The following is an 18,115-nucleotide window of genomic DNA, read 5'->3' as shown; positions in this document are numbered from 1 at the left end:
AGGCAGAGCCCGCAGGTGACTACCATATTGTTATTAGGTGAATAGTTGCAATTTGTATGTCAGAATGGGGGGGGGGGGGGGGCTGAAATATTAATTGAAAATGGGGCATTCTCTCCTCCATTGCAATATTATCCTCAATGCAATAGGTAATTTACGCCAACAGCTTTTCTTTTTCTTTTGCCCATTGGCACCAATTCTACCTCCTAGGATCGCCATTACCAGTCTGAAGATTAGCTAATCTACTGAAGTTCGCCTTCAAATACTCGTGTTGTCGCTTCCTCACACTTTGTCTCTAATGTCTGGATCCAAATTGAAGTCACGCGCAGAGCGTGTTCAGGAAAGTGATGTGCCTGGTCAACGTCTCCAAGATATCACAAGGCCTGTGGCCTTCAATCCATGACGTCATGCTACCTTGTCCGATTGCCGTAGAATTCATAGCGGATGCTTCCGACTAAGCCCCTGTGATTTTGACTTCGCCGCTTTCGTCACGCCGGGCGTTGCAGCCGAAATTTTGGTTCTGGTAGCATCACTTCATAACGCCGAGTGCACGGACCTGTTATCTAGGAGGTGTTGGACTGGTTGGACTGGTTCAACTCATAGCCGCATCGATGCAGCAGCGGTCTCGAGATATAGACGCACTGTTGGGCTGCCTGGTCTACTTCTTGCAAATTATGTTTCCCTTTTTCATTTCTTTATTACCTTACGACCGGCGTACGTGATGTTATAGAAGCCAGCTGAGAATGAACAAAACCAAAGATCATCTATGCAAGCAAGACTCTCATTTTGCTGGCACCGGCAACGAGCAATTTAATGCTTGAGATGGATGACTGAGCTGAAGGACACCAACTGCATCGAAAAATACATCCTGCACTATATATTACTGTATATGTTCGGTGGAGCAAGCTTGTAATGTTAGCTTGCGGATGCGCACAGTTTTACGTCTTGAGAATATTTTGATTGTCGTAAGCGCTTACCGTAGCTGCTTATCTTTCGTACATATACATGTGTCATTTTTTAATGTATCAAAATGAACTGAAGATGCGACGTATTTTTTTTTTTTTCGTGGGCTCTCACGCATTCACAATTTGCGCACGGTCAAATGTGGTTGAGCACTGTTGGAATATTCCAAAGACAAGTTACCTCCCACTGATTTCACTAACTTCTGGAAAGTCCTATAATGGATAGATGAAGTGATCAACGCTATCTTGGCACCTGCATCTCAGTGAAGGTCAAATACTGCCAACACCGGTTGATGATGTTGGGCAATGCGTTCGTAATAGTAATGTTGTGTAATGCATTTTCCTAATTGGTCACACCTGACGGAAAGCAGCACAATAACAGACCTGCACCGCAGAGATTAGGAATGGCACACGGGACCAAAGGGAAAGACAATTTGCGAATGCGAGCACAGGAGTTTAAATGCGTAGGATATCGCTTGTTCGAATATTTTTAGAAGTAAAATATAAATAAATTTGGGGCGGAATGTATGATTGACGCATCCGCGCATACCTTCATATTCTCCTTATGTTCATATTCTTCATATTCCCTGCAACACAAGTAGCAGAGAACGCCATTTATATGAACCACTACGAACGTAGTACGTGTCATCTGTGTATGCATATGTATATTGTGGGTGTGTGTGTGTGAAAACATTTATTGTAATGAGGTCCGGAGGCTCGACTTCTTAAGCCAAGGCGGGCCGCTCCCACGTTGGCACTGTCAGGCCAAGCCTTTCAGCAACATCATGGGCCCTGTGGAAGGTCCTTAGTTGTTCCTGAAACAATGGGCTTTGAATCCTTTTCTCCCACTGTGTCCATTCTTCAACGAGGTTGGGGTGAGTCGCGGGACACCCCGCTAGCATATGTCTGATTCCAATGATGCCATTACAATCGCTGCAGTCCATCTTAATCTCCCTCTCTGGATATATTTTATTCATGGTGTACGGTGTGGGTTATGTACCTGTTTGCAATAAGCGCAGTGAGACTGCCTGAGCCCTGTTCAGTTTTGAATGTGGCAATGGGAATTGCCTGCTTCGTAAATAGTAGTGTTTGGTAATGTCATTGTATGTTATTAAATGATCTCTAGATTATTTGGCTTGATGGTGAACGGCTCGGTTGTGACTGTCACGGTTAGCAAGTCGTCGTGCCAAGTCATGAGCAACCTCATTGAGGTTTATCTGAGTCTCGTATACTTTCCTAATATGCGCAGGAAACCATCGGATTTCAGTTCTCATAATCCCAATGTTTTCAAAACGTTTAGCTGCAACACCAGCTACGTAGCCTTTATCAAAACACTTTATAGCAGATTTCGAATCACTGTAAATGTGCTTCTGAAAATTAAGAAAGAAAGTAGTACATAGCCGTACTCATCTCCGATCTAGTTCAATAAGACTTTTTTATTATTATTTTTTGAATGAGGTAGTTGGAATCAATCTGTCACCCTGAGTAACGTTATCTCTACTGACTCGATGCTTTGAGTCAGTTTTTGTGGACCATTGTCGCGTACTAACGGCCTTATGAACAGGAAGCTCGTCGTAGCTCACTGAGTGCCTGCCCTACTAATGTCGGTAGTCATAATAATCTTTTATGAACTAAAAATTCTTATATTGCAATTTAAGGGTGCGACAGGATAGTTCTTTTTTTTCTGAAAAACACACCGTTTTACACAAGTTAGCCAACTCCGAATCAAAGATGCTCGCGCTTTATTAACATATTATTTCCATGAGCCATAACCGTCTATCCCATAGCGCTTCAGAGTACCCCATAAAATTTCTCGCCTATGAACACATGGCACCAATTTAGTGCACACTATAAGCGTAAGATAGCACTTAATACTTCTCTTATGTTTTGATGGGATGTTGCTTTTCTTCCCGGTCGTCTTTGGCGTCCTGATTCACGTTACGTCGCTCGTGTTTCTCTCCTCCTTATACGCTGTCTATCGACTGAGTTCATATAGCCTTTTGTCCATGATTCTCACTAAGGTGCTTAGGAACAAATCCTCCACAGATCATGGCCGATCTCTATATTTCAAAGTAGTATCCCCGAAGCACACCATTACTTCCGAGAAACCTAGAAGAAATATGACACTAATGCTTTTTCGCGCTATAGTTATTCATTTTACATGTTCGGTAGTTCGCTAAAGGTTCGCGTTGTTTGATGTTCATAACAACTACTTCAAAGCCAACGCTCTGACACATGCTACCTGGTTTTTTTTCTCATCAAAAAGTTCTTGCATCTCCAGTTTTCTGGGGCAACTTCCCTGACCAGTTAGGAGTTTGCTTTGCAGACGGGCTTTCTATGACTGCTTCGACTGTTGCTTCTCGGCTCACATTGTATACTACGACAGTGGTAGCTCACGTTAAACTTTCAGGGCACGCTTGCCGTTCGGCTTACGGCTGTCAGACGAACGGCTCCTATCTCGAACGAGCCAGGCGCTTTGTACACATGGAGTGCATACAGTGTTCGCGATTGCTTTATTTTTCGCTCATTTACGCCGCCTTTTCTTGCCTTGATTTATGGTATTTTCCTCCATTTTGTCTCCTAAATGCCACACGTATTCTCTGCCACCCTGCACCTCTTGGTCTTTTCCTACTGCTGACTAGCCGTCTTCTGACGTCCTCTCCCGTAAGATGTTGCTGGGGTTCCGTAATCCCTCATGTCCACTGTGCGGTCATGTTTACTTTCAGACTACAGACTTGAAGCGCTACACTGTTCCCTGTATGCCATGTTTATTTTTTTTACCCCTGACTTCCGTATTTGCGATTTTAAAAGAAAGAGAGAGAGACAGCTGAAACTTGCACTTGAAGGCTACTGTGTGCACATTGGAGACCACGAGATACCTTAACACTCTTTGATCAGCGTAAAGTCTCGACTTTTATTTCGGAATAAAGCTTACTACTTTAGCTACATAATTCATAACCCCTTTAGCCTAGCACTACTAGTAAGTGGGACGATATTCGCGCAAAACGTTTTGTGGCAATGCAGAAACAAGTAAGGGGGAGGGGGAGGGAGATTGAGAGAATGTGGGCAGTCCGGCGGAGATTCAAAAGGCTTTCTATTTCCTGAAGAAGATACGGAATCTGCATATTTCCATGTGCGATGGTGTCGCATTTGCCCAAATGAGGAGCAGAAAAACAAAGAGATAAGTCTCATTTACCACCTGGTGGTATACTAAATGCCCCCTTTTAATGTAAGCGCTGCACTAAATACCGTACTTGCATGATTCTACCGCACCCCCGATTATAACGCGCCGGGATATTGTCGCCCAAATATAAAAAGAAAATAAACTTGTGGCCAATTCTACCGCGCACATCAAGTAACGTAACCTCAGTTTACACGTACCGTGTTAAAACAAATTTATGAAACTATATACAAGGACACACAGACACGATCACAGCTGAATCTTAGTGGCTAGTAGCTGTCGGAGTCCGATGACATCTGCCTTTCACTGTCTACCGACCACAAAAAAGTCATCTTCAGTTCCATCTAATGCATTAGAAATGCCACACTCAGAGCAAACTGGAAAATGGTGGCCGTAAACCAAGGCATAAAAACTGAAAAAAAAACGTGCGTTCGATGGAATTCCGGCTATAGCTACCTTCAAATCAGCTTTCTTTTAGTAAAAAGTGGGTTCCTTTCTTATTTTAAGTGGAATTAGTAACTATTGTAACGCGCATGCAAATTTGAATGCAATTTTTATTTTAAAAACACGCGTGCTAGAATCGTGCAAATACGGTAAGTCATTTAGCGTTTCTGTTCGCCAGCTTAACCTACCAGAAATGAGAACGGATAATTATTTTCAGGAGTGCTGTTACGCATGCGCGTTCAACCTCCGTAGCTCTCCCTTCATTGTCACTGAAAGCTCTGCACGATCGTATTGATGTCGCCGTGGTTTCACTGTATAACTTTTCATTACGCGTTGGTGTGAGCCTGTGCTGGCCTGGAATTCATGGTTACTTGCCCGATTGGTGAAGCAAAGCTCTATTGCTCCATGGTTTGGGTCGTTGAATAACACTTCGGCCTCATCAGGAAGAGCTCACCTACGTATATTTCTTGTATATACCTAGCCTAATCATTTGTAGAAAAACTAGCATCGTATATATTTTATGCAAGCAGGCAGCGAAAGTAAGTCCAAATAAAATGATAATTTTTCCTGATAGTCTTGTTAACCCGTATCCCTTTGTGCTTATTTGGGTGCTTTGAATACACTTTGCAAAGCATTCATGCGTATTAGAAAATATCTGCAAACTTTCTGTGACGATTATTCGGACAAAATTCTGTAACATCCTGCTACTCAAGGAAATTGGTCTTTCTCCTGGGACACAATGTTCGCGACAGCTGTCGAGCTTCTGCCAACGTAGAGACATGGCAGAGATAAATGTCCTGTTTTTGAAAGCTTCTCATTCGCCCTAATTACTTTTAAGTGAATTCATTTGATAACTACACTGCACAGTAAAACCCAAGTCGTAAACGAAGAGTATCGCAGTCGGTGGACAGTTAGTTGCAGCAACGGGGGCAAAGTTCAGACCGCTTTTGAAAAGCAGTTCGATGAATGGGAAAAGTTTACGACGAAGATTTTTATATGCTGGACAACACATAATGGGATGAGCTCTCGGGTTATTTCCTGTGAACTATGTTGTGTCGCTTCAAGAAGACTTGATAATATTGGCTATTCAAATCGTAGAAGGAGTTATGCGTGAAAAAAATGTCACGCCGGATACTCCTCAGCTCTTGAGCGTGTGGCTGAGTCACATATTTAACAGTGTACTTTAAGACATAGTTTTGTCGGATAAAGAGCAGAAGGACAGGTAATAGACACAAATCGACGTGATACCGTAGAAGTCAAGACAGCCTCACCATATTACAACAAAATTTTCAAAGAAACAATACGAACAACAGTATCACGTAACACAGTTGCATCAGAAATAAAAAACGCTGAAACCAACAATGCGAGTCACAATATCAGATGTCATACATATAGAGCGAAAGTACAAATAAAGAATACTCTTACAAACGACATGCTTTTCTGTAGGCGTAGAAGAAAACAATAAAGTATAGAAAGGCGGAATCAAACCTTCGTCCTCATACATCGCATATGAGGGAAGAGTAAGTTCACAGTAATAATAGAAAAAGGCACTTCTTCCCAAGCTGTCTTGTGTCGCTCAAATAGGGGACATATTACACTTCGCGTTCTGACAAAAATTCCTGCGTGATCCCTCGCAAGAAAAAAATCATTCTCGCCATGTTTCATTTTTAACCAGCTCTACTTAGCAAAAACTCGTCTAGCACCAGCTTAATCAAGCCTCTAATGCCTGAAGCAGCAACTTTCGTCTAGCTCTTTTTTTGTTGTTGATACCTTTCACCGTTAGGAACGCGCAATAATTCTTCTAACTTCATGTGGCTCCTCTCCCGCGTTCCAGTCTCTTCTGTCTGTTTGAGCTTCCAAACTTATGCCGAGAAAAGAGTTCCTCAATCCTTTTCTGCTTTTTTTTTTATTGGTCACGTTCAAGCGGCGCTGCTTTACACACTCCACCGACACTACTGAAGCGGAAACGGTCGTACTCCGCAAAGTCATAAATATTAACTAAACTCGTTATGTCCACCCAGCTCAAGAGCAGTCCTGCACTGCGCAAACTTTAACGAAGAATTATACGGCCGCGCTCCACGCGTCGTCGCCTTCCCGTGAAACGGGCGCCGCCTATAATCAACGTCACAATGATCCGTAGTCGAACCAAGCTGTCCTCCTCCCTGTTCACTCCGCCCATTTTTGCACATATCGGAAATAACGTAAAGGAAAATCGCAAAGCGCGAACACTTCATTATTTCGTGTCACCCTCGCACACGGGCCACATTATTCGCTTTTCTTTTTTTCTTTCCCTCCAGGAGCGCGAAGCTAGACGGGGTAAACGAGACTTAAAAAAGAAAAGAAAAACACACAATCGTGCGATCGATAGACTAATGCACACGACAGCTTAGCCGCTCGATGAAGTTGCAGAGATATTGATGGGCGGTACTCTGCATAATTGCGCTGATGGCGAAAACGTGTTTTATCTTGCTTTTCCGTGTAATTTTATTACCTTTCCCTAAAAACCTCGCGAAGGCCTCAATCTTCGAGTTTTGTTGCTAGAGTGAGGTTGCTGTGCTGATATTGTTTTTTTTTTCCTTATCTTCAGCTCTGTTGCTCCTCGGTGATTCGAAACTACCCAATGGTAGTGCCACAATTTGCTAAGCATTCATAATATTATCCAATATATTCATTCACGCAGATGCAATAGGGGCTGTAAACTTTGTCTATGTACCTTGTAATTATCGTTTTAATATCCTGGGACACGCGTGTGGAAGTGGAAGGTTTGATTTTCAAGCCTAGAATCCTCGATATTGCTTAGGTGCAATTTTCTTGATTTGGTGTCCTTGCTTTTAGGGATGTCAGCACCCGAGCTTTCCTTTATCAGAAGCAATGATATGCAAAGCAAAGATAAAAGTGATGATCAATCAGTTCCTACGGGGTAGTTTCTTCTGTTGCTAAAAGGCTCACGGACGCATAAAAACGCCATGGGTAAAGCGAACTCAAAAACTGTATACTACATGCACTGCAGTCCAGCAGGCTATTTTTGCAACTGATCGTTATGTGTGTAGTGCGGTTACGGCGCATAAATTTTTAGCCATGTTTGCTGGTGAGTGCCACACTGTGTAGGAACTTTGAAATGCTTAATGTGCTGTAAAACTCAGAACAAAAACAATCAAGAACTGTTCTCGCAAGTGTACCGCCGTGTGTATGAGACATATCGAACACATGCTTATGGTACGTTGATCTGGCAGTATTCACCAGTGCTCTCCATGTAATAAATTGCAGTGTTCTTGATGTACCGAGGCGTTTCATTTTGGAAGCAGTGTGGCCGCTCGAGGCAACTAAAGCATTGTGCTAGCACGTATGCTGCGCCATACTAATAAACCAATCATCTTCTTTATATAAAACTTCACGCACTGCTAGAATTCTAATTTTCTTCCTGATGAATGAACCGTACGCCTATGTTCAGCCATTCTTGCTTTGCGCGCTGAAGGTATTTTTGTTTCTTTGTTGAACAGTCTTCTTACCTGACTTTACAGGGGTTTTGCATATCCCGGATTTGTCTATAGAGAAACCTCTCAATGATAGGAACAATTTCAATACTTTGTAGCGTTGCAGGAACCTGAAAGTGTATCAAAATGTAGGTCTCAACGTTAGAAACAGTGAGAATTAATAGCAAGGTACGTAGAATTAATAGCAAGGTACGTAAAATTAACGCTACATGCACAATTAGCACCAATTTAGTTGAAAATGAACCACATTGCCCTGTACTACTGTAAAGGGTGCACTGCCGTAGATAGAGCCAGGTTGAGGCAAAGTCACCGTGTGGCAAACTTTTATGAAGTTGAGCCAGTTTGCTTGGACAAAGCAAGGATTGAGCGAGGCTATAACGTCTGGAAGCCGGCTTCGGTAGTCAGTCACCATAGGAGGCGAGAATTAGCCGCAGATTTGGTGAAATTAGCTATGCAGGTGCAATCAGCGCCAATGTAACAAAGAAAGGTCGCAGTTTCGCCTGAAAAGCGAAGCATCGATTGCGATAGCAAATTACCAGGCAGCTATACGAAGTAAGGATGTACTTTTATTGGCCATATCAACTTGTAAACATTCGCTTTCTAATTAAATCAACAAGCATGGTAGAGGCGCACACAGCGAACATGAACACATTACACTCGATGAGTGTGGACACTCGCTGTAACAACGCTGGCACGAGGAAACGTGGCAGCCGCAGCGAGCGAAGTCGCCTTTTCGCGTTCTACATACCTATGCTGTCTATCGCTTCAACGCAAAATCAGCGCCGAGAGCACGCAGCACGCACTAGGCTATGAGCCGCTGACGCAACTAGACTGTGCCCTCAGTGAAGATCGCTCTCAAAATGCGGCCGCACGACCGCGCGCAACCGCCACATGCGCAGTTCAAGCCGGAGTAGGAAGCCGCGCCTCCTCGCTCCACTTCCCCCGGTGCCTCGCAACGCTGGGTGCATCACGCGTCATGAAGACGGCACGCTTCCTCTTCGTTTTCTTCCCTTTCGAGCGGGCGAGATTGATCCGTGGTCGTCTGCTCCCTTCGCATGCTTTAACTCGCACATACAGCGTACGGCACGCGGCTACGGTGTTATCGCCCTGGGACTTTACACGGAACCTCAGATCGACGCTGACGTCGACGCCGATGGCAGAAATGCCCTTGGAGTGCCCATATAATTGCTATCGCAATACAATGGACATTGTACTGCACCCCTGTAAAGGGTGCACTGCCGCAGATATTGGCATGTTGAGGCAAAGCCACCGTACAAAGCACTTTCGGGAAATGGAGAGGGTTCGCTTGGACTAAGGAGGCTTCGCGCGAGTCAAGGGTGTCTGAAAAGCGGCTTCGGTAGTCACCACTAGATGCAAAAATTAGTCGCAGAGTTGACAAAATTAACTGTACTGGTGTAATTAGCGCCAATATAAGAAAAAATAGGCGTTGCACTGTATCCCTGTAAAGGGTGCACTGCCATAGATATAGATATGTTAAGGCGAAGCAACAGTACAGCGCACTTTTGGGAACAGGAATGAGTTTACTTGGACTAAGGAGGATTCGCCCGAGCCAATGGTGTCTGAAAGACAGCTTCGGTGGTGCCCATATGCAGGGATAATTAGTCGCATAGTTGGTAAAATTCACGGTAAGGGATTTTTTAGCAGTTATATAGTAAATAATTTACTGTAATGCACCATAACCTGCATTATTCCTAGGATCGACGCAATGGCCTCTTGGTAAAATAAAATTCTAGGAAGTATCAGCCAAATGCCCACTCTAAAGACGAGGTCAGCGTAATTGCGCCTGAGATATGACACGAATCAGCATCGAAATGAGCGAATAATGACAATGAAAACTGGACAAAGGAGAGGAATTAGAGATAAAAATTCATGATTTTTGTCGTGAAATCATTTAAATCAAGAGGTATACAGACATTCTCTTCTTAAGCGTTGTCACTAGGCGGACCCTCTCAATTTATTTTTGTCTTTACTTGGCGCAAGCCCTGTTTTCTAAGTAGCTGTCGTTGAAAAGAAATGCAGTGGTTGAAGGTGACAGAAAACACATACACACACACACGCAGCAACCTCGCTATTCTCTGCCGAGATTGCGGATGCTTTCCAGAGTCCAGTGATACAGCCATTCCAAGAAAGTATTGAAAGCAAAGGGCACGTGAAATCTATGAAGCATAGAAGATAGCGACGAAAGCAATAGTGCATGTGAGCACACCGTCAAATATTCTGCTTGACGAAGAGGGGACCCTTATGGATGGTTGTTCCGATGCTTGACTTCGCTGCGACCATTTTATTTATTTGTATATTCAGAATAGCCCCAAGGATCCTCGTGGGAGGAAATTACATGGAGATGATGCATGAGATGATAAAAGAGCGGTTCACAAATGAAACAAAAGATAACAAAATATAGCAAGATTATTACAGGTTATAAGGGCTGCAGCGAAGAGAAAGTTGCGGGATAATATATGTATATGTAGTTATAAAATGGATAGCATACGTGAGAACCGTATAATAACATAAATAACGACAAACGTAAGTACGACGAAAATATATATGCATAACATGGGCTAAAGGGGAAGGATACATTGCACAACTGCGCCACAGTTCCCGATATTCAGTAAGATATTGCTATGTTGCGATGTGCGATGACACATTTTTCTAGTGAATTGTGGTTGGAGGTATGAATAAATGGGCGAACAACTAGGTGCGAATGATTTGTTTGACTTTACATAAATAATTGTAGCACGAAAAATAGTTGAGGGTGGCATAACAAAGCCATCGCACAGAAATGAATGCTAGTATATTTAAGGAAGACCGAAAGGCGAGCAATTTTACAGTGGTATCATGCAGCTTGACACAAACTGGTATCAATTTGATAGGAATTGAAACGAATTCCCTTCCAATGCCGTCATGATTTTCTCTTCCTTTTCAGTATTTATATTCCATCTACGGCATGAAATAAACTTTGGTTGATGCTCAGCACCGCGTCGTTTGCGTTTTCTCTTGATCACCCTTTCCTTCGCGCGGTTCTTTGTGCCGTTCAGCACGCGTCAACACTCTGGTTCCCAGTCAAGGAATTTCTTGCAGGAATCCCAGAGTTGGTATGCCAACGAAATAAACAAGTGGAAATATATGTTGCGTCAGGAGGTATTAAATACCAACGTGAGAGAAATGCATTTTTCATCCGCATGAAATAAAACACTATTGCTAAAACAGGCTTGCGACAACCTGTGTTTACAGTTCCTGGTTTTCTTTTCTCATACACCTGGGATCATCGGCATCTTTCTTGTTCTTTTGTCCTTTTTCTATCTCAATATATTTCTGTGCGCTTCCTTGTTCACCTTTATTTGTTTACTCTGTTAACATATAGCTTGGGTTACATTCTAGATCAGTCGGAACCAACTTGCTGCTTTTCACACATAGCAGTCTGCGCAAAAGGTGAACATCATTGCGAGAAAGAGACGGGACGCCATTTGGGAGAAATGTGAACCGTAGCTCAAAGGAGTGACCCACTGATGTTTGACAGCCGCCTTTCGCGCGGCCCTTTAAGCTTGTTTTTCTTGCAGATCATCGCCGGGTCAGGAATGTTGTGTCGCATTTTCGTAGCCGCTCTGAAAGGTGATTGTGCTCGAACAGCAGTATCAGCGCGGCTGCCATGTTGCATGTACTTCTTTCCTTTTTGCCTTGAAGAAATACCGTCTATAACCACTGCTGTTTGCTGTCGACCTTGCTTTGTTCCTTTTTCTTCCTGAACTTATATTCATCCGTGTGCGAACACATGCATGTACTGGAGAAACGGAATACTCTGGCGTCTCTCCCCAGTGTCAACCATGCAATGAAGGAAAGTGTTCAAGATGTGTCGACACGTTTGATATTGAAAGTCAGTAAATAGGAAAGGCAAATGTGATTTTACCTTTATTGCGTTTCAAACGGTAATTTTCTTAAAGTTAAATATTCAAATATGGGTATTACGCGCCAGAAACTCGGTCTGATCTTGAGGCACACCGTAGGGTACGGACTGCGTATTAATTTTGACCAGCAGGGGCTCTTGCACTTACGTGCACCAATATTAAGGTACACGAGCGCTTTTAAATTCTACGCGCCTCGAAATGCGGCCGCCGTGGCCGGGATGGAACCCGCTACCTCGAGCTTAGTAGTGCAACGTGATATATACTAAGCTTCCGCAGTGGGTGACTGTAATAAACGTCTCTTTTTGTTAGTTGTTCGTCAAATTGGATTAGTGTATTTGGAAGTGACCGCTGCTAAACATTGGCGAGAGTAGCATCATGGTGTCTTTCGACGCAAGTACCCGCACAGTGCGGGCCTTTGTCAAGAGCGCACTGAACTCCTATGTCAGCATATCCTGGTGTTAAGTAAATATTATATGCCTCAAAAACAAGAAAGGAAGCTAGAAAAGGTATCACGTACGAGTCTCATCAGAATGGCTTCCTTTTCTCTTGCCTTTGCAGTTATCCAGCAAGAGTACGAAGTGAACGTGCACGATGGCTTTGCTACAAGGGGGAGCACTGCCGTGCTGACCTGCCAGATACAGCCGGCAGCGGCCAAGGACTACACGAGTGTGCTTTCATGGCTCAGAGACGACAAGTACCTCATCACGGCCGAAAGCCAGACACAAGGTCAGATTCACATAAAACCTGGAATTTTTTACGTAAGTTAAGATCAACCGCCCAAATTCATCTGCATCAACAAATCACTTGCCAGAATAGTTTCATTTGAACTGAGGCTTCTTCGTCCTGTTACGACACGTTTTAATTTCCCAGGTCTGTAGAGTATTCGACATTTGGGCGATCTGGTACTGGTTCAACATCTTGAAGGGGTAGCGCAAGACGGCAAGACAAAAGTCAGGAATGTTGTCGTACAGTTGTTGGCAGGTTTTTTGTGCAGTATTGCCTACTGCTACATGTGTCGCGCGTAGTCTCAGGTGTGACTGTAGATCCCGTGCAAATTCTACTCTCAAGCCAGTGTAACATCGCGCGACTTTGCAGTATATGACATGCTTGGTGGCCCTCGCTCTGTTATACACCGGTGCCAGGCACCGACTCCGGTCATTAATGTCAGACGGCACTTACGAGTAGGACAGCAGCAAACACAAATTCGTTGCTCCCTTTTTTAGTGAGCTGCATCGTACGCTATCCTATGACTCGTAACAATGTATCTTCTTTGATGCACACATAATTCAAATTGGAAACACCCCTACTTTGACGTAAGCGCCAGACCGAAGAAAATAAGTAATGTGCAGAACAGTGTAAACCTCCTAACTCTAAAGCAAGAAACAAAGAATAAGTACCATCGAAGAAAGATTGTCAGTCAAGTGATAAGTTCCCAGTAAAACTGTTGAAATGTGCTCTGGCGACTCTTATTCGTTATCTCAATTGGTATAACCTATGATTCGGGTAGTTACCGTGACTTTTCACTGCCTAAGGAACCGGCCCAAGTTACAGTTAAAATTAAAACTATTGAAAAGACGCATACTCTACACGCATTCGTAACAGAATTGGCCTGTCTTTGATTACACTGCCCCCGGATCAGTACAGTTTAATAAGTCAGATAGGTGTATAGACAAAGTTGAAGGGAAAAGTGAGATAATGTTTTTCTTTAAAAAAGCGCCAAGTGTTACAGTAACGGTCAGTGCAGTCTTCGAGTGCAGGCACATTGATCTTCTCCGCAAGGAAAGAGTCATTCATGGAGAATGACAAAGGTAGCAGTAAAGCACAGCGACATGTTTCATACACACACAATGTTTCGTGGGTCTAGCTACACCATGTTCTGAAAGTGGTAAACTTTCTATGATGATAACGCATTATGTAACCACATGCATGCATCGAAAGAAGTAATGACACTGATGACTTAACTGAAACACACGCATATTCGCTCTTGCCATCGCTACACTTACTGAGTGGACACTGTGGTAGGTATAGTACAAGAGACCCGAATTGTTATTTTGCACTTCGTGCGAAGGGATTACAGATACTGTAATCCGTAATTTGACACATAGCTGCTAGCCGCAACGTCTAACCAACAAGTTCATGTGCTGAAGTGCGTCAGACTTTACTGAAATACCACGCTAACACCAAATCAAAACAGGACTCAGTGAACGAGTACAATCTCTTTCCCACAGCGTCTGCCATTGAGCTGTCATTGGAATTAATCAGACGCAAGCGTTCTCAATTAAGATCTAGCAGTTTAAACAATACTGGAAGCGATAGCTAGCAACGTTACACACCCGAAGGCTGGTTACCATCTTGAATATTTACCGCTAATATATGATACTGCAACACCTTATCGCAGGATTAACAGGGATGCTAAAGTCATCCGACTTCCTGTTTTGTGTTCTACCTAGGCAGCCATTAAAAGCTCCAATCAGTGTTTGTGGCACCGGTTCTTTCAAGGCCACTCCCTCATCCTTCCTATGCGCGGAAAAATAAGAGCGCCTTAGCCCTCACAGGGTATCGTACTCTTGCTTCGAGTGCAACATGCAGTTCGGAGCCATACGCAGTGAGCGCAACCCTATTTCATTGACTTTTAGTTGGGCAAATTGTGCTGCTTTCGACAGTTTTGTGTGGTGTAGACAGAAAGTGTTCTGCTTGCATTTCTTGTGGACAATTGCTCGTGGCGTATTTTATGCTGGCGTCCTTGATTTCACAGAATGCAATTATCTATGCTAAGTGACCATGATATTGAAAAACTGAGGGCTTGTCTCTTTCTATACGACGTTAGCAGTGACTTTACTATCGCAAGGATCAGCCTGCAGTCTTCGACAGCAGCAGCGTAGTTACCCGATCCATTGAGCTAGAACACACACAAATCGAATTTAAGTTTCTCGCGCTACTACCCGCATGCTAAAGCAAATGTGAGGCCTTTTTTCTCACATATAACGAGCCGCCCTGAAGAGTAAGCTGAGCACTGTGGAATTACTATGTTCATTCGCTCTGTGCTTCTCGTAATTAAGAACATAGAAGAAAAAAATACAGACGCGCTTGAAAACTTCAACGCAAGAGCATTAATCAAGCGGAAAGTAATTCAGCAACGAGGAGAAGAAGGCGGTTCCTGTGCATTGGGAAACCTAAAGTGAAACATAAAAGAAACGTGCCGTCCACTGCAGATGTTTGAGCCGGCGTTGAGCGCACGTACGGTTCCGCACGCGTCGCCGACAGAGCTAGTCGGAGAGAAATAAAAGCAAGTTGGGAGGAAGAACCACGCAAAGGAGATTAAGCTGAGAGAAGCGCGAGAACGCGAAAAGGAAAGCGAGAGGGGCGGGGGGGGAGGAGCAGCGTTGATGAAGGGTTAAAAGTAGCACGCAGAGGAATGAGAGAAAGCGGGAAGGGGAAGAGATTAGCTCGGCATCGCACCGGTTGTCTCTCATCGTGCTTCAGCGGCTCTTTGCAGAAGCGGCGAAAGGCTAGAGCCACTTAAGCGGATACACGATGGGGCGTGTAGGTGACGCGTTTCGAAGAAAGCAAGAAACGTGCTGCGAAATTACGCTTCCGCGAGCGTATTCGCAGATGCGCGAGTGAGAGAGCCAGCGCAAAAAAAAGAAAAATTTAAGTGAACCAGGAAAGTTTAATATTTCCAAATTGTGGTACATAACGTTCTTCTGTTCCGCACTTTTAAGTACATTTCTTTGCTTGGCGAGATTAGAGGACAGAAGCGTGCGAGTTGGAGTGGTTGTCGCGTTTCAAATATGTTAATTTATACGTATCTTATTCTCGTTTTTTTTCCTTTTCGGAATGTCTTTTGTAGACAAAATTGTGAGAAAGCCAAGGTTAAATTCCATCTGCCTCGTACTCGCTATTGCGCAAGCTACAGGGATAAAATGTGCACGTCAGTCGCGACCTAGGTAAAGACGCGCGGTGCGCCTAACGCTGTCTCCGAAATCGTTAGGCATAATCATAAATCCACTGCAGCACTCATTAATATTTTTGTTTCAGATGCATTTACTGCGCAACAAATCCGGTGAAAGTTGGTAAAATAATGTGCTTGAGTTCTTACGTGCCAAAACACCGATCTGACTATTAGTCATGTCCAAGACAAGGACTTTGGTTTAGCTTAGACTACCCGGATGCTCCTTAACGTGCAGCGTAATATAAATACACCACAGCTATTGCATTTCGCGCTCATTCAGATGCGACTACCACGGTCAGCATCGAACCTGCGACCTTGAACTCAACAGCGCAAAGCTGTGGTTGAAAGTTGGTTAACATGGCACTTTTGTCAGAAAACGATATTTATGTTAATGCTGTGAATAAGTAATATAATGCAAGTAAGAGAATGGAGTCCGTATAAAAGATTATCTAATTGAACAATTAGTTCTATCCCGATTCAATGACCTCGCTGGTTCTAAGGTAGCTGAAATTTCCTGCAATTTGTGATGAATTAAGAAGGAAGGAGGATCACATTCTTATGATATCATTGGCAGCGGTAATTGAGGCTGAAGGAAACCTGATTTAAAATGGGGTCTTGACCCTCAAAAATTTCATATATTGCTAAGTGTGACAAGAGGTTGCCAGGGCTAAGGCTCCTTCGTAATAAAGAACCTTATTGTGAAGAGTGTTAATACTCACCAGCATTCGGTAGATGCAGTTTCAGAAAAAAGCTGTAAGTTTCGTCAGAAACGTCAACCGTACGTGTAAGTAGTTTTGTCCTCCTTTCGTAAAAGCATAATAAAGTTGAAATTCTAAATTTAATTTTGATATAACGTGTGGCGCTCACGATCATACGATAAGCTCAGAAGCACATACTTATTACCGCTCCTTGTTTTTTTCGTTATCTAAACACCAGTGTTACAGATTACACGAAATTGCTCTGAAATAGGGCAATATGAAGCTCCACTTCGTGTTTTTAAATTGGTTGCGTGGCATCATAGTAGCATACTGTAATAAAATTATAGAAATTAAACCAACAAGTGCTCTCATTGCCAGCTACACTCCAGTGAAACTGAGCCTAATAAATGTACTCCATGTCAAAAAGAATTGGCAACGTAGTAAAGCGCTAGCAAACTGTCACACATTATAGCCGGATAAAAAATTTATTGCTTGCTTTCAAGAGTTCGCAATGACCTATAAATGAGTTAGAGAAAGAGGCAGAGAGAGTCGCAACAGAGTTTAATGGGAGGACACACGGATAAGTTGGCCTGAGAAGCGTGAATCTGGTCTTCTGTTGGACAAGGACTAAATGTTCAAGGAAAAACACAGAATGTAGTAACTATCCGCTGTCTTGGCAACTGTACAAAAACACAAACACTACACGCATACTATATGCCAGATGTTTTTTTTTTTTAGCTGTACCAAACTAAAAAAAAAGTGCCTGTGGCAGATCACACAATTCTAACCCTTGAGCTAAAAGAACTGGATGACTAGTGCATATTCGAAAATTGAAAATGCATAACTATATTAAATAACCTTTTTTTGAATACTTTAAGGCAGATATCTCAATGTACGAATTGTAGTAGGCGAGCTCGGATGGAGTATCCACTTGGAAAGCATTCTCAGGACTACACTAGTTTTGAGATAACTTTCCAGGTTTCCGATGAAATGCGTTGACGTTCCAGATAATTTTGTGGTTGAACAGAGTGTTTTCTTTAAAAAGCAAGTGGAACAACAATGCAGTTTTGCCGCTATTTCGACGGCGCATATCTCCAAACAGGTCCCATCTTCAGAATTCATTCCACGTTGATGTGGCTCTTAAGCTCACCAGCTGCAATCTGTACATTGTAATAGGTGCCGTAAACTATATATAAAAATAATTAATATTAGTGTTTTAATTATTCAATTCGGCATTTTGATTTCTCGTAATGTTAATTTCAACCTCATAGAGTAATTTTGCTCAAGGGTTAGAAATGTGCTATCTACCATAGGCTATTTTTGAAAATCTGGTGAGGCAAGAAAAAAAAAACAGAATTATACGCTGCCCTAATCGTTGACTTCGGTGTCTCTTAGTGGCACTATCACCTCGGTGTTGATGTTATTTAGGTGAACTTTCTACTTCGGGGTTTCCAGGAATTTTTC

At 43.1% G+C, this 18,115-nt stretch overlaps 1 protein-coding gene across 2 annotated transcripts in view; it reads left to right on the top strand.

The window, feature by feature from the left end:
• Window positions 1-18,115, top strand: part of LOC126536551 (cell adhesion molecule Dscam2-like) — a 243,031-nt gene that overhangs the window by 180,304 nt on the left and 44,612 nt on the right. For both annotated transcript variants that reach the window (XM_050183566.3, XM_050183565.3), the window contains exon 3: window positions 12,560-12,727. In XM_050183566.3, the coding sequence (XP_050039523.1) occupies window positions 12,560-12,727 (168 nt within the window). The remainder of the gene's footprint in view (window positions 1-12,559; window positions 12,728-18,115) is intronic.

The sequence above is a fragment of the Dermacentor andersoni genome, chromosome 4, assembly GCF_023375885.2.
Source record: "Dermacentor andersoni chromosome 4, qqDerAnde1_hic_scaffold, whole genome shotgun sequence".
Taxonomy (NCBI): domain Eukaryota; kingdom Metazoa; phylum Arthropoda; class Arachnida; order Ixodida; family Ixodidae; genus Dermacentor; species Dermacentor andersoni.
This window is presented reverse-complemented; position numbering and strand designations above follow the sequence as displayed.